At 49.3% G+C, this 15,223-nt stretch overlaps 1 protein-coding gene across 11 annotated transcripts in view; it reads left to right on the top strand.

Moving 5' to 3' along the window:
- Window positions 1-15,223, top strand: part of LOC144720052 (ral GTPase-activating protein subunit alpha-1-like) — a 142,649-nt gene that overhangs the window by 53,084 nt on the left and 74,342 nt on the right. For 8 of the 11 annotated variants that reach the window (XM_078596501.1, XM_078596497.1, XM_078596503.1 and 5 more), the window contains exons 10-21: window positions 464-769; window positions 1,663-1,896; window positions 2,457-2,585; window positions 3,387-3,535; window positions 4,434-4,548; window positions 5,115-5,352; window positions 6,151-6,318; window positions 8,857-9,012; window positions 10,383-10,501; window positions 12,064-12,283; window positions 13,828-13,980; window positions 14,849-15,004. In XM_078596501.1, coding sequence (XP_078452627.1) covers window positions 464-769; window positions 1,663-1,896; window positions 2,457-2,585; window positions 3,387-3,535; window positions 4,434-4,548; window positions 5,115-5,352; window positions 6,151-6,318; window positions 8,857-9,012; window positions 10,383-10,501; window positions 12,064-12,283; window positions 13,828-13,980; window positions 14,849-15,004 — 2,143 coding nt within the window. The remainder of the gene's footprint in view (window positions 1-463; window positions 770-1,662; window positions 1,897-2,456; window positions 2,586-3,386; window positions 3,536-4,433; window positions 4,549-5,114; window positions 5,353-6,150; window positions 6,319-8,856; window positions 9,013-10,382; window positions 10,502-12,063; window positions 12,284-13,827; window positions 13,981-14,848; window positions 15,005-15,223) is intronic. The other 3 variants (XM_078596502.1, XM_078596500.1, XM_078596499.1) reach the window with 1 other exon arrangement.

Here is a 15,223-nt window from a genome sequence, read left to right as displayed (position 1 = left end):
CATGCAGAAGAAGCAAATCGAATAAATAAAACACTTTGCGTGCTTTATTCGCATTTGTACTCCACAAGGTGGGTGAACAGAATTCGTTCACCCACAAGCTGGCATGGCAATGGAACGATATCTTGTACGTGTCACACCCGCCTGGTTTTACGCAAACATTTGGAGGATATAGAAATCCCAAAACGATATATGAAGGTAAAGGTGCAGCCCTGCAATTACTTGCTCATATCACCCGGAGAAAAATCCACTCCAACCACGGGGAGGACATCCAAACTCGAAATATACAACAGGTCGTCAGGGTCGGGATCGAACCCAAGACCTCCTGCATACCAGGCGAGGCAGTTAACATCTCGCCGCCGCGGCGCCCCCATGCCGCACGTACGATATGCAGTGAGGACACTGCAGAGGTGTTGGGTCGGAGGGGAGAGAAAAATCTCCGCTCTCGTACCTTCCCTTGCGACAGAGGGTGGCGGCTGGCCTGGCCGGGCGAGTCGGCGGAGAGAGCTCTGCCGGCGTGAGCGGCGGCAGCGGCGGAGGCGGCGCGACAGGGACCGGTGCCGGCATCGCAGGCAAGGTGGAGACGGACAGCGCGGGCGAAGCAGAGCCCGGCAACTCGAACACGAGCACGCTGACGGAGCGCACGCCCAGCGTGTCGAGCCTGAGCAGCGCCACGGGCGCCGACGAGAGCCTCAGCGACTCGGAGGTGGCACGCAGCGTCCTCTGCTCGTCGCGCGAGAACGCCAACTTCGTCAGCGAAGTGTTCCGCCAGGTACGTTGGAGAGCATTCAGCGAAGACTTTTGCCGTGTATATATATACGCACCATTATTTAAATGTCAGCTGTCGTAGCCCATAGCATCTCACCTGTGGTTGCTTAATGTGCCCAGTGGCTGTCCAGCGCCCGACAGCACAGCCTGCGCAGCGTGGAGGGGAATGTGATAAGAGCGTGCTTTTCTGCAGCGTTAGCTTAGCCTCACTAAATAATAATACCGTGATAATGAATGTGGTAATATGCTGCTCCACATGAATTATATATTGCACGGCACATTTTAAACTAAATGCGCGTTAATGTATAAAATATTTACGCAGAATTGTTTAAGACCCCAAAGGGGCAATGATTTATGCCGCCCAAATTGCTCCAGTTTGGAGCAGTTAAGCACAAACCTAGAGTTACAGTGAGTACGGTGTTTGTTATCACTGGTATGTTATACACTGATAATATAATATCGGCTGTATACTTGCCACTTGTGCTGGGCTATGGGATTAGTTACGTATTCGATTACAGTACCGATTATAATCTGTAATTATCAGTTGAATTGATAATTATCAGTTGAATTGCAAGACTAATCTGATAGCACCAGTCCGGTTGGGGAAGAAAAACGGCTGGTCTATTTTTTCTGTATCTGTCGCTGGACGGGAGGTGATGGGTGAAGCCTGGTGACACCATTGGCATCGACATCTGCTTCACGCTGGGCATGACCTCTAGGAGGTTTCTTGCCTTCGGGAGGTTTGGCAGTGGTGGGGGGGGGGAGTGCGGCTGATACCCGACGAATGAATCACGCGAAAAAAAAATGTGTTTAAAGTCTTTAGTCGATCGATCGACCGATTTACTCATCATCACGCTCACCGCGCCGCTCACCGCCACGCGCGTCACCCCGCCGTAGGCCTTCCTGCTGCCCTTCACCGAGGCCGCAGCCACACGCCGCGTGGTCAAGGTGTACCAGGAGTGGATCCAATCCCAGGAGAAGCCGGCGTTCATGCGTGAGCCGGCGGTCTCCGCGCAGCCCAAGGAGGATGCGGCGGCAGCGACCGGTGCGGCCGGCGCGGCCGGCGTGGCCGGGGAGGTGGAGCGATCGCCGTGCGGTGGCAACAAGACGGCGGAACGGGAGGAACAGCAGGTCGGCGACGCAGTGCCCCTCTCGCGAGTGCGGAGGCGAATGTCGCGTTTGGTTGAACCTCGAAAGATGGTCGCCGCGCCGCGGCACACTTTCAGATGCGCTTCCGCGGCCGTCCGGAACGCTCTACCTTTCGAGAATTTTGAAGCCATTGGAGCTGTGAACTTTTAAATCTATATTGAAAACTAATTTCTACGGAGCAAATTTTAATGTTTGTTGTCCTTCCCCCGCACCTCCAATTAGCACGGTTGGTTACGTACGGTGCGAAATAAGTTAAACATATATACGTATATATATACGTAACAAGCAATCATAATCAACAAATCCACTCTATTACTTGTATTTTCTCACTCTCCAGGTCAGGTTACGCATTCAGAAATGCAACTTGTATTTTACATCGCACAACAATATCTTCTCGTGTGTGTATTGCTCTTCCTCGTACCGCTATCGCTTCTCGATTTATACACAAAATAAGGAAACGGGCGTCTTAAATTGTCGCGTGGTGTGTGCCACCGCTTTGCGCGAACGTTGACCGGATACGGCGCGTGCGGCCCTGTCCGCAGGCGAAGCAGCCGCGGGCAATGGGGCACGAGCGCACCCCGAGCTGGACTCGAACGAACTCGTACCAGAACGCCATCAACCGGCTTGAGGAGGGCGGCAGCGTACACGCCGGCATGCAGCCCACTCTGCAGGTGAGGCCGTCGGCTAGGTCGATCGGCCTTTGACACGAGCTAGGCCGCATCAACGTTGTGGCCAGGACCAGTCGGTCCCTGGTTTGCACGTGTCTTGGGTTTAAAGGTAAAGGTGCAGCCCTGCAATTGCTTGCTCATGCCACTGCTAGAAGGAGGGTTTACACTAGATGGAGCTCTAGAGAGAGCCTCTTGACAGAGTATTTGGCCTACTCTTCCATGCTGGCCAAAAATCTTTGAAGATGTGGAAGTACCCGAACTTTGTCAATTACGACGACATGATAGATAGATATATTTAACCTGTTATGAACCTAGAGTTGGAATATAGATGGCAAAAGAGGTGCCACACTTCGGCTGCAGAGTCATACAAATATTTTTCTGAAGCTCACGTTGACAAAGATGTAACCATTTGAAGTGTTGTGACCCTACGCATTAATGTGACCGACACAACACGTAGTTATTTCCGCATCCGATATTACAATTCATCATAGATTTTTGGGTCAGGACACCTAATAATCCTAACAAATTTGCGTCGTTAATAACCCTCCACCACCTGACGCGGCCAAACAAATTGATGGGCCACGCGGCATGCATGCATTGACCGACGCGCCGGTGATTATTGTTTTAGTTCGCCGGTAGATCACAGAACATTCCCCGCAACCAAATATAGCAATTGGAATACGACTTTTCATTCGATGCTACATCGAACATCGTCAGGATAAGTTCCACTAAAGTGAGGGCAACGATGCCAACGGTATTCCTACGCGACGGTGGGCGAACGCTCGCATTTCTCCCCGGCTTCAGGTTTTCCTGACGCACTCGGTCAACGTGTTCCTGTTGGAGCCGTCCTGTGAGATCTCCAGGCTGATGAGCGAGCAGGTGGACTTGTGCAAGAGGGTCCTCAATATCTACCGCCACATGGTGATGTACGTCTCCATGGAGAAGAGGACCTGGTGAGTGACCTGGGCGCGATTGGTCAACGATCGATCGGTTGTTGGCCGCGTCATGTTTGTCTACCGCTCGTCTCTCTCATACGTTGCTGCTGCGGTGCCGGTGGTGCACAAGCGAAAATAATAATGAGATAAAACTCAACGCATACGTTGGTAACACTGCCTTAAAATTACAAATGTTTAATTTGTGATGCTTCGGGCAATGCTAGCTCCTTCATAGCGCATACATTAATTAGGTGTACCGTTGGATTTATTGATCAAAGAGTACTACTGCAATAGGTTATTAAAAGTATACGTGAAGCTTTGCTTGTTAACTTTACTTTTCAATGAGATAACAGCTAAGTAATCGTACAAATTTGCTCAAATGTGCAAAATATGCCAAACGTAATATTACGTGACTATTATTTATGTAATACTAGCTTTACTAGCCGGCTTCGCCCGAGACTTAGATTCTTGTCTTGGATTAATACACGGCCTACGCGGAGGGTGGGGGGGATGCGTGACATCAGCAGGCACACTGCGTGACGCTGCCGCATATCCATTATTGTGCCCCCCCCTCCCCCAAAATGCAAAAGTCTATTTGTATACTTTTTGCATTGTGTACAGTCTGGAAACTACCCACATGCCAAATTTGAAGTTTGTTGCATGTCGGGAAGTATGCTAAACATTTCGAACAGACACACATACTCACAAATTTCCCTTTTTTATATATATAGAAGGTTATTTATCTTGATAATAAAATCGTGGTTCTCGCTCGTATAAGTAAAGGCATTTAATAGCAGTGGGCTGATTTTTTGCTACCAATGTTCTTACCTTTGCATCTCATGTCAACGGTCGGGAGCCTTTAAGCCTCTTAAGTGGGCCCTTAAATATTGCCGTTCCCTCTGTGTTTATATATCAGGGAACAGCTTTTACAGGTTCTGCTGAGGATCACGGAGAGCATTTTTCAGTCCATTCCTCCGCAAGGATTGCGACAGCGCACCCTAGCCGGGCGGCTGGCTGGCCCAGTTTTTCAGGTATGGACGATGTAGCCCTTCCCAAGTCCCCTTACAAGGCGTTAGCTCCCACCGCAGATGCTCTGACCTTGAATGCACTGAAGCATGCGTAAAAGGCACGTAATAACGTCATCGGATTATTTTTAAGTGCTTGATATCGCCGAGCCGGAATCTAAGCGTATCGTCATCCACAACAAAGTGTCTTTTATTAATTCACATAGCTCGCCCGTTTGGCTTCTTATGCACGTTTGTGTGTTCAGGCTTGTAAATGCAGTAGCGTGCGTTCATATGTTTTTCACGAACATTGAATTAATTCTATGCAAGTTAAAAAATAACCTTCACCCACTCCCACTGACCATTGCGGTGAAGTATGGCCAAAACAACAGCCTTCACTTTCACGGCACGCGGCGGGGGGGAGGCCTTCGTACAGTCGTGGATTAACACAATTCTGCAAATTGCGGAATTAATTCAGTACAAAGTAACTCGCACAGCTGTCTGCACAATGATGCAAATGCGTAACTTCAAGGACAGAAAGGGCCCCACTGTGGTTTCAATCGCTTTTGCCCGACGCGTGTTTTTTGGGGCAGACGCTGATCGTGGCGTGGATCAAAGCGAGCTTAAGCGTGCAAGTCTCGCGGGAGCTGTGGGACCGGCTGCTGGAAGCCCTCTCGGGCCTCACGCGCTGGCCCGAGCTCGTGGCCGAGTGGGCCAAGACCATGGAGACGCTGACCAAGGTGCTGGCTCGCCAGGTCTACGGCCTCGATCTCGCCGACCTCCCGCTGGACAAACTCAGCGAGCAGAAGCTGAAGAAGCATCGGGGACGAGGTGCGGTTCCGGGGGAGAGGGGGAGGGTATTTGGGGGGGAGACCCAGGGAGGGCAGTGAATTGACCCGGAAATCAAGTTACAATCATCCTGACACGTTGGTCCGTGACGATGCTTGGAAGAGGAGAGATTTATGTGAATGATGACGATTCGGGCAGTGGCCCTCTTTTTCACAGAATCTCTCTGCTCTCAAGAAAAAGGCTCTTGCCTGAAACGGGCAGCGTCGTTGTTGACGAACGTTAAGAAATTATAGCTTGATTACACTACTACATATAACAATAAATGGTCATGTTGTGGCTCTTATGAGCAATGAGGGATACGAGATGCACATGCAGAATCCATGAATTGCTATCCCTGCTTTACCTTGTAGGTATATAGCACCTACGCTTCCAATAAATCAATTTAATATCCCTTGGTAAACACGTTTTTAGAACAAGCGAGCGGCAAAAAGCATTGAGTTGCAATTTTGTTTGCTGTATCTCGTTTGACGTGATCGTAAATGCACTCCAAAATCAGCCTGCGGTCGTTCACCGTCGACTGCTGAGAAACCACGTTTTGGAGTTCGTTTCTGGGTGTGCCAAAAAGTGTAACCTAGTAGAAGAACCGCATTATCGCGACAAACCGTTGTGTGAAAGCGCATTAAGCGAGGACTTGCATTGCATTTTATGGGCGTCGGGTTTGTTGTTGTTGTTTAGTCTTTCTATATATATGTACGTCGAACTTATTTCGCACCGTATTGTAGCCAGCCGTGCTAACCGTCGCTGGCGCCACTGCTGCCCTGTGGGTGCGCGTCATGGCAGGTGCTGGCCCCGAGGCCAAGAAGGCGACGGTCGACCGCTCCTTCTCCCGGAGTTGGAGCCGCGATCAGTTCCCGGCTGGGTTCGCTCGCCGGCGAAGCGTGACCACCAGCGGAGCGTCTCCTGGCGGGCCAGGCAAGATGAGCGGCGGCTACCACCCCAAAACCACGGGTGAGCGCCGCTAGAGGCAGCGTCCGGTATTCGCTTGCAAACTTAAGGGCCCTCTCTCTCTCTCTGTGGGCAACGTGGATGACTTGCGTAACCTTCAGTCAAAAGCACAATTGGAATAAAATAGCAAAAAGAGGCTAAACAAACTTTATAAAGTCTAACAGTGCCATGAAGTAAATTGGAAGGTCTTCTTTACAGTTATCAGAGTGAATTTTTATACTTCATAAACGTGATATTACGTGGCATCATTGTTCCCACGCATCGCCGAGCACAAAACCTCGCCTTTATTTTTAGCGGTGTGCTTTCCTGAGATGTGCTGCCTTCCTTCCTTCCGCTCCCCCCCCCCCCCGACCCCTTCCCCACCTCTGCATTGATGTGCTGCTGCTGCTGTTGTGCTGTCCTGGAGGCCTGCCCAGCCGCCTCCCCGGCCTTGGAAACGGCGTGCCACCTTCACACGGCATCCGCAGCGTTAAGAGCGCTCCTGTTCTCTTCTTCACTTTCACCCCTTTCTTCCCTGACTTCTTCCGAAACCCCTTCTGCGGAAGCCTCCGAGGTACCCCACTTGTGCCGACTTTCAAATCCTCCCTTTGTTTTCCTTCCATACGCAAACCTTCTTCTTACCCTGGTGTTTGTGCCGTATATTTTTGCTCCGGGCCCTCCTGTTATTTTTTTCCCCCTCATTTAGAAACGTGCTTTTAGAGTATTTGGTTGCTGCTATAAATTTCAACGTGACGATAAGCCACTCTTCGTTGAGCTATCATTTGTGGCCAGGTCGCTTCTGAAAAAGAGCTAAATAGCTCAGTGGACCATACCTGGTAAAATAAAAATAGTTTAGTTAAGTTTCATACGAAGACAAATATATCCCCCGTGTAGCCTTCTAAGACTGTTGAGGCAAGTGCTTTTAGCGAGCCCCTATGAAGGCCAGCATGGCACACGAGAGGGTGGGTGGCTCGCACCACGCCCGGGCCGCTTTTGTCTCCCTAGTGGCGATGTTTACACATTGCACCAGATACTGATTTGAGGCCGAGTCGACCTATATATACACACACACACGCATATATATTCATTAAGCGGATGAGAAATGTCAACCTTCCGCTACCACTGGTGATTCAATAAATTGCCAAGGTTTAGCGCTGCAATTTAATTCAAGAATCGGTTATGATTGTAAACAATGCAATGAATGGTAGTAGTGGTGGCACGAGACCTTAGAAAACTTAGCAAAAGTATAGGGCCCTGAACGGCTCATGGGGGCCCTGGATTTATGAAAAAAATAGGGGTACAACAAGTATACAATGGGCTAAAATTCATATCCTTGTGATAATAAAAAAGCTCAGCTTTCCCAAGTAACAATTTTACAACTATTGTAATTTTAATTTTTTATTTCACACCAAGGCTATGCTATTTAGCATCCAATGTTCATGGTCATGTGACTTAAAAACGAATTCTGCTAAGGTTCTGCAGTGTGTTGCCGCCACCACTGAATGGTGGTGCCTCTCGTGGCTGCAGGGGTTACGTGACTCATTACATAAAACATGTAGGGGTTGAAAACACCAATTATTACACACACACAATTAGATGCATATATTGTGAGATCAAGAATTCATATTAATCAATTAATAGATGCATCCTTCCACTGCTATAATAATGCATTCACTGATTTTGTGTGATATATTTACCCAGCAGAGGGCACCACGGTTATGTCTATGGGACCCCTTTTTGCCATTTTCAAAAAGAAACCCTTGTAATAGGTGTCTATTCGGTGTTTGAACATCTTAACCTCTGTTTTATTGGCACCATGGTCACATTTGTTTTATGTATAAAAAAAAACTTTACTTTGTAATGTAATATCATCCACTCCCCTCTAACCAAAATGAGTGCATCAATACATGGAACTCGCAATTAAAACACATCTGCATTGTTTAAGCAGCTGGGTTAATCGTGGCTGCATAATGTATAGGAGCCTATAATCTTATCACCCAGAATGCACCAGATCTCGTCAGATCCCGGGAGACAAGCAGTCTGTATAGTTGCATGGACGAGCAACCACCTTGCATTCAAGGGTAAATCAGGCTACGGGGCTACGTTGCTCTCAGCAGAGGGTGGTGCAACAAAACAAAATGTTGTGCTGCGCTTCTATGCTCCCCCCATACCTGCTCTCTTCTTCCAACCCACACTAACCAGCGTGGTGAAGTTTAGTCAAACGAACCCCCACGACTCGCGCTGCATAAGGAGGCCCATACGTGTACACGGTACAGTGTGAGTAAAGATTTGCAGGTTTATGATGCTGCTTTAATTGTCTCAGCAACTCAAAACGACCTCCGTCATGATCATCTCAACAGTTTCAATGCCTTGCTTCAGTCTAGGCAAGGTGTGCACCCCCAGCGGCAGCTGTCCCCGTGCAGAACAAGGTGTACGCGGCACAGTCCTGCAAAATGGGCTTCGGCCTGCCAGTAGGGGATGGAAGTTGCCGTGTTTGTTTTTTACTTTTTCTCCCAATGAAGTCATTCATCCCGGTTGTCATGGATCGGTTTCCCTCTGCAGACGTGCCGGAGATGGAGTCTCCCGGAACCGGCACGCGCGCACGCCACCACTCGCAGGGCGAGGACCGCCTCGCCGGGCAGCTGGGCACCGTGCAGGAGAACTCGCTCGTCCGCAGCAGCAGCGCCATCAACATCGCCACGCAGGCGCACAGCACAGGTATCCGGGGGCCATGCCAGTCTGTGCATCTGCCGGTCATGCCAGTCAGTCAACCCATGGCACCTGGTTATGTCCCGTAACCTCCTGCCAGCGGGGCCTTCGACACTTGACGTGGCCTCAGAGTGCACCTAGCATGGCACAAGTGCCGTGGTGACGTTACCACCACTTAGTGGTGAACAACGTTTGTTGTTGTGTGTGCGTGTGGTGAGCGGTAGTGCAGCGGCTAGCGCTCCACTACGAACCCAGTGACCCGGGTTCAATTCTCACTCACGGTCACTACCAGTGACGATTATCTGAACCAATCCTGGGCCTCCTGGCAAGATTAATGCGGGCTGGCGTGGTGCTGACCATGCCACCTTCTGGTGCACTGGGGCAGCTTGAATGGGTGGACACTAACAGCACTTGCCCCAGCAGTCTATAAACGAAATGGGAAATCGTTGCCTTTAAGGTTTAGGATATGGGCTCGTAATCAAAGTGGTCACCCTGATTTGTCACCGAGACAGTTTTCATGGTGCCACAGGTCCCTCGGGGATGTTTTTTTATTTTTTTTATAATTCATTTCCAAACTCAACTGTCTGATGGAAATTTTACATTATAGTCATTGTGTCACATTGTTCTCAGGACAATGCCATTTTTTTGGACAATTACTCACAATTAATCTCGCAATAAAATCTGGTCTGCCTCAGTGGTTGGTTTTCACTGAGAAAACTACATCACATGCCATTTGATCTATACAAAATAACGTCTTCTATTCAGTTCATCACGTGCCTGCAGTGCAAATGTTCAGGCCTAACGTACACAACTTTGTTTGGCGACGTTGGACACTTAAATCAACGAGTGTGGATATATAACACGTGTGCGTTTTCTCTACATTCAGAACGATTCTTGATTTTGGAACGAGAGTTTTAGAGTACAATAACTTTAGAGTGCATTACTTTGCACGGTACAATAATCATCGTCAATAAAATTACATTTTATCTGTTGCTTGTTCTACCACTGAACATACTTTTTTTTATTCCCATCGACACATAAGGTGGGGTGGGGCAGGGGAAGTGGCGGCACATTTTGCCCTCTTGCCGATTATCTGTGACGCAAGCAGTTTTCCTGGCATGCTGCCTGCGCTCTTTCTAGGTCCCAATATAGCACCGCCGCCGCAAGATGAAAAGTGGAACAATGGGGCATTCTAAATCCTTAAAATGCAAAACAATGGGGGTAACAGCTGAGCTTAAGCCGAGCTTTTAATAATTGAACGGGTCACACCGGCGCACGCTCTCCCGAGCCACGGGCAGCGGCCGCGCAATGTCGAGAGGCTCCGCTGTGGCTGCGGGGAGAGACGCGCGATGCTGAGCGGCGTGCGATGCTGTTCCCAGCCCAGCAGGAGGAGAAGCATTCTCATTCGCGCTCACGGAGTGCCGAGAGCCCCAGCGGACGGGAGGCGGGCAGGGCCCGCGAGTCGGAGACAAAGAGCCTCTTGGACTGCCACCACGAGGTGAGCCAACGGAGGAGCAGAATGTTCTCATCCTGAAGGGGGTTCATTACCATTTTAAATATTCACCACACCCCCCCCACCAAATGCTGGGATGTTTCGCCAAAACTGGTGGGTGCGGCGAGTTTTTTCCCGCACTGCGCTGTGCGACCGCCACCCCCACCTCTCGCCACCCCCCCTCCCGCCACCTGGCGTTATAAATTCGATTCCCAGCCATGGTGAATGTCAGTGGTGAGAGATTTTAGAACTGGCCACATTATCGTGAGTGTGCTTTGCTGTACTTTCAGTACCCGTAAAGATTGTTTAAAAGTTCGTCGAAACTGCAGGTCCGCTCAACGCAAATCGAGCCATACATATTTTAAGCATTGCCACTTTAAAATTTATCCTGCTGATGAAGGACATACTTGCAGTTGCAGTAAAATTGTATTAAACTGTGACGTGAACTATGACAGCGATGACGTCTCACTCATCCTGTGAACCTTACTCCTTGGTTCCCCCATCCATGTTGAGGAGTCGGTCGAGCAGACTGATAATTTTCTCTCACCATGCCGTTCAACCATCACACTGCAATCATAAACATAATAACGTTTAGTATTTCTATATATCTATAGCGTTGTTCATGCAAATTGCATCTCACTATCGCTGGAGAACCAAAGACAAGCTGAAAGGTAGCCAAGCGATGAGCCGCCCATAACAATTTTCCAAGCTTTGCGTTTCTCTATATGTAAAAAAAATCTGCCAATAAATTGTAGAGGAAACCAGAGAGCCTGGAGAAAACACAAGCATGCTAGGGGGAGGGGATACACTCTATCCCATACAGAAGAAGATTATATGAGTCCATGCTTTGCTATATTGCATCTCCTGGTGGCCAGGATATTCTACCTCGACGCCCACGGCAAGGGAGTTTAAGAATGCTCTATCTGTTTGATACTGGCCGTTTGACTTCTTGGCGCCTTTGGGCCTGTGCTCGGTAACTCTGTGTAATTTTTTAAATATATAATAATAGTACGATCGCCAATTTGCGGCACCCCATCGTTTCCCCTCGCAACATTTACTACTTGCCGCGTTGTATGTCTGTGTGCATGCTCAACTTCCTTCACACCATATGTTTCCGACTGCTAATCGGAGGTGCGAAGGAAGGACAGCAAACTTAAGACAAAACGCAGTTCTAAAGAAATTAGTTTTCACTCTAGATTTCAAAGTGCACAGCTCCAGTGGCTTCCTAGTATCAGAAGGAAGAGCGTTCCAGACGGCTCCGGAAGCACGTCCAAAAGCGCGCGATGCCGTGACCGTCCTTGTTCGATGGCTATCCAAAATCCACTGAACAAGGCGTTTACCCGGGAGAGCCTCGATGAGTCTCAGGAATCGTCTGTCAAGAGTTTTGCCGAATTCCTTCCAGATACATATGTGAGTGGGGGGGGGGGAACTGTGGCACAGTGGGTTGCGCATTGCCGTGTGAACTCGGCCACCCGAGTTCAATTCCCAGCCGCAGCTTACGTCGTTGGCGAGCGAGATACGCGTACGCCGCGTGTCCTCAACTCATCCGTCGGCTCGTGCGCACGCAGGGGAAGCCGAGTGAAGCCAGCCCCTCGCGATCGCCCGCCACTGCTGCTGCTGCTGCCGGTGCCGCTGCTGGGGAGATGGGGGACGGGCACGTGGAAGGGGCAGCGTTGAGGGCGGCGGGCTACCCCCCGCCGTACGACCGCCACTCGTTCTTCGAAGAGGGAGAACACGCCGTCTCCGAGACGCTACCTCCTGACCACCTCATCCAGTTCCCTACGAAAGGTGCTTTACACCTCGACCGCGTTTTGTATAGGGGTGCTGTTCACCTTCCACCCCCCGCTCCCCCTCCTCTCTTTGTTTAAAGCCCAGACTAAAGAACTCCTTCGTTTCCCTCTGCCAGCCATTGAGTGTTCGTCCGCGTCCGAGGACTCGGGGTGGTTGCGTGTGATCGCACCTCCCATTAGCACGGTTGGCTACGTACGGTGTGAGAGACGTTTAACGTACATACATCGTCGGTAAATGTTAAGTAGGTTCCCCCTTGTGGGATAAGGATTATGTGGCTGTGCGAATGGGGTCTTTCGGTTTTCAATTTTTTATCCCAATTTAACCCGATTTCATTTCACTCTTTAATACTTTGTGTACTTGGTCACCGTGGTGAGATTGTACGATTTATTTGATGTTTCCCACGTGTTATTTGACAGACACACGTGTTATTGTACAGCTGATATTGGGATGCAATATAACTACGATTTATTATTATAAGCGACAGAAGGTGAACCGTGGTTGCGCTTAACTGTACGTTGCTGAATATAAATCACTGTTGAGCCAGCCTTCTTTTAACTCACTTAATGTATGAATGTTGAACTTCTTTCGCACCGTACGTAAAGTTACTGGCATGTAACATAACAGCGTGTGAAAATATTATATTACTGAACTATATATGACATGAAAAGACACACATCGTTCAGAAATATGGCATTGACAATGGTGGGACAGAAACATAAATTCTGAGGAGTGCCCAAAGAGGCATGCAAAGATGCGTGCTCCGTATCGCACCTGCAGACAGAAGAAAGTGCACGCGGACACATCGATTGTGGAACGTAGGCAGGCTAATGACGGAATTTAGACTCTTGAGAAGAGGAAGTGGGCTTGGGCAGGACGTGTCGTGACAGCGGATGGTCAAGAATAAGGAGAAAGTCGCAGCCGAGGAACGGAGCACGCGTGATGGAATCAGCTTGTGTAGCAGGTACTCGATGGATGATGATTATTATTATTACATCGCAAGGTCATGAGAGATGGTGGAGGATTGGGGAGACCTTCATCCAGTAGTGGATTGGGCCATTGATGATGATGATCAAAGTCAACATGACTCTCTAACACTTCAGTATTTCTCAAGAGATGAAGGTTGATTCGTTTTATTTTTCCTGAATGCAGCAGGAGCACCATTGTGGTGATAACCTACTTGCATCTGTCACAGCAGTTAATGTATTATAGACACGTTCAACTCTTACTGCGTAGCACCTATGAAAAAGAAGAGTTGAATATGTAATCTAGGCAGCTAAACTAAATACAGCATGTGACTATGCAGACAATATTCATGCGTGGTACTGTTACATCGCTTTCTACTGTCCACAGGTATCTGTTTTTAAGTCCCTGGGTCTTTAGAGTTTGTGGGTCTCTTGGTCATTTATGGGTTTCTCACTCTGAGACATCTTTTAATGACGTGAAGCACACTGTAGATATAACAGAATGTCGATTGATTGATATGTATCCAGTATTTTTGGTGCCAATTTGATGTCTTTGTTTATTTTCTCCCCCTGATCCAGATTACAGCTTTGCAGGTGATGGCTCTCCCCTTGAAGTGTCCTGTGCTGGGGATGGCCTGGAGGAGGACAGAGCCAGCCTGAACACCATGAACATCGACTCAGAAACGAGCAGCCTGGGCCAGCAGAACCCAGCTGAGGCTGTGGCCTTCACGGGTATGCCGGCCCCAATCATCCATCACCATCGTTGGGCACTCCAACCTGGTATCTCTGAAAAACCTAGGGGAGGACCGATGCATTGATTCTTCGACTCATGTTGTTACTTCAATTCATTTCAAAACATGTACATGTGGTGTCCACGCCATTCTTCTAGCGCAAGGCTGCCAAGAAGGCGCTACGTTTCAGAGACGATTACCGTCTTCCGTAGTTTTACAGTGAGGGTCGATGTTGCTCCGTGGCTTTTACCCGGTTAGGTAAAGAGTGTCAGTACGTCCCACACCTTCGAAAATGCCTGTCTAGCGTGGAAGAGTAGGCCAAACTCCTTCTATGGGGACGGGGGGGGGGGGGCGACTCTCGAAAGCTCGCTCGAGTGAAGGAGGCCCGACCACTCCCGACAGTGGGCACAAGCAAGGGACTGCAGGCTCCAACTTGACTTTTGAGGACGGACTTCCCCAATGTGACGCGGTTTTACCCTTTCTGCCAATAAAACAGGTTGTAAGAGGTTCAAACGCCAAATAGATACCTTTTGCAAGGCATGAAGAAAATGCAAACAAACATGCTCTGTTAATATTTGCGCTGTCTTTGAGACTCATCCCAAGGCCATAAAGAAGGCGGTCTCTGGTGTAGTCCAATCAGTTTCAAAGACATTTCATACATTATCAGAGCATGTTTGCTTGCATTATTTGCCACAAGTACCTGTGGTTAATCCAGACTTGATGCCTTGCAAAAGGTCTCCATTTGGTGTTTGAACATCTTAATACCTCCTGTTTTATTGCCAGAAAGGGTAAAGCCTATTCCTATTTTTCATAATTTTGGACACTGGCAAAAGAATGTCCCCATAGATGTGACGTGGTTTGTCTCGCAGGCTCTGAGAGCACGTCGCTGACTAACTCGGGCTCGTGCTCACGGTCGCACACACCGTCGCCCTCCCCCGACACGGAGCCCTGCGAATCCAAGGACTCTCCCCCTGCTCTGGACGAGGGGCTCCACAATTCCGTCCTGCAGCTCAATGGAGAACTGGGTAGGCGTGCGTCGCACACGCGCGAGAGCAACGCCGGCACTCAGTCCCCGATGTCCGACGGTTTTTTTTCGCCGCACGTTCGCGTACCGGGAAGGCCGCTTCCACGAGCTGAACAACGCCGTGCGAAACGGTTTGAGCGCAACGTCGGACGTCGTGCTGAAGAGCACCCAGCGCAACACTTTGAGAGCATTTGGCTGCAATTAATTTCCACGCGGTAAG

The sequence above is a fragment of the Lampetra planeri genome, chromosome 7, assembly GCF_965212315.1.
Source record: "Lampetra planeri chromosome 7, kcLamPlan1.2.h2, whole genome shotgun sequence".
NCBI classification, from domain to species: domain Eukaryota; kingdom Metazoa; phylum Chordata; class Hyperoartia; order Petromyzontiformes; family Petromyzontidae; genus Lampetra; species Lampetra planeri.
Note: the sequence above shows the minus strand (reverse complement) of the source record. Positions and strands in the feature narration are given on the sequence as shown.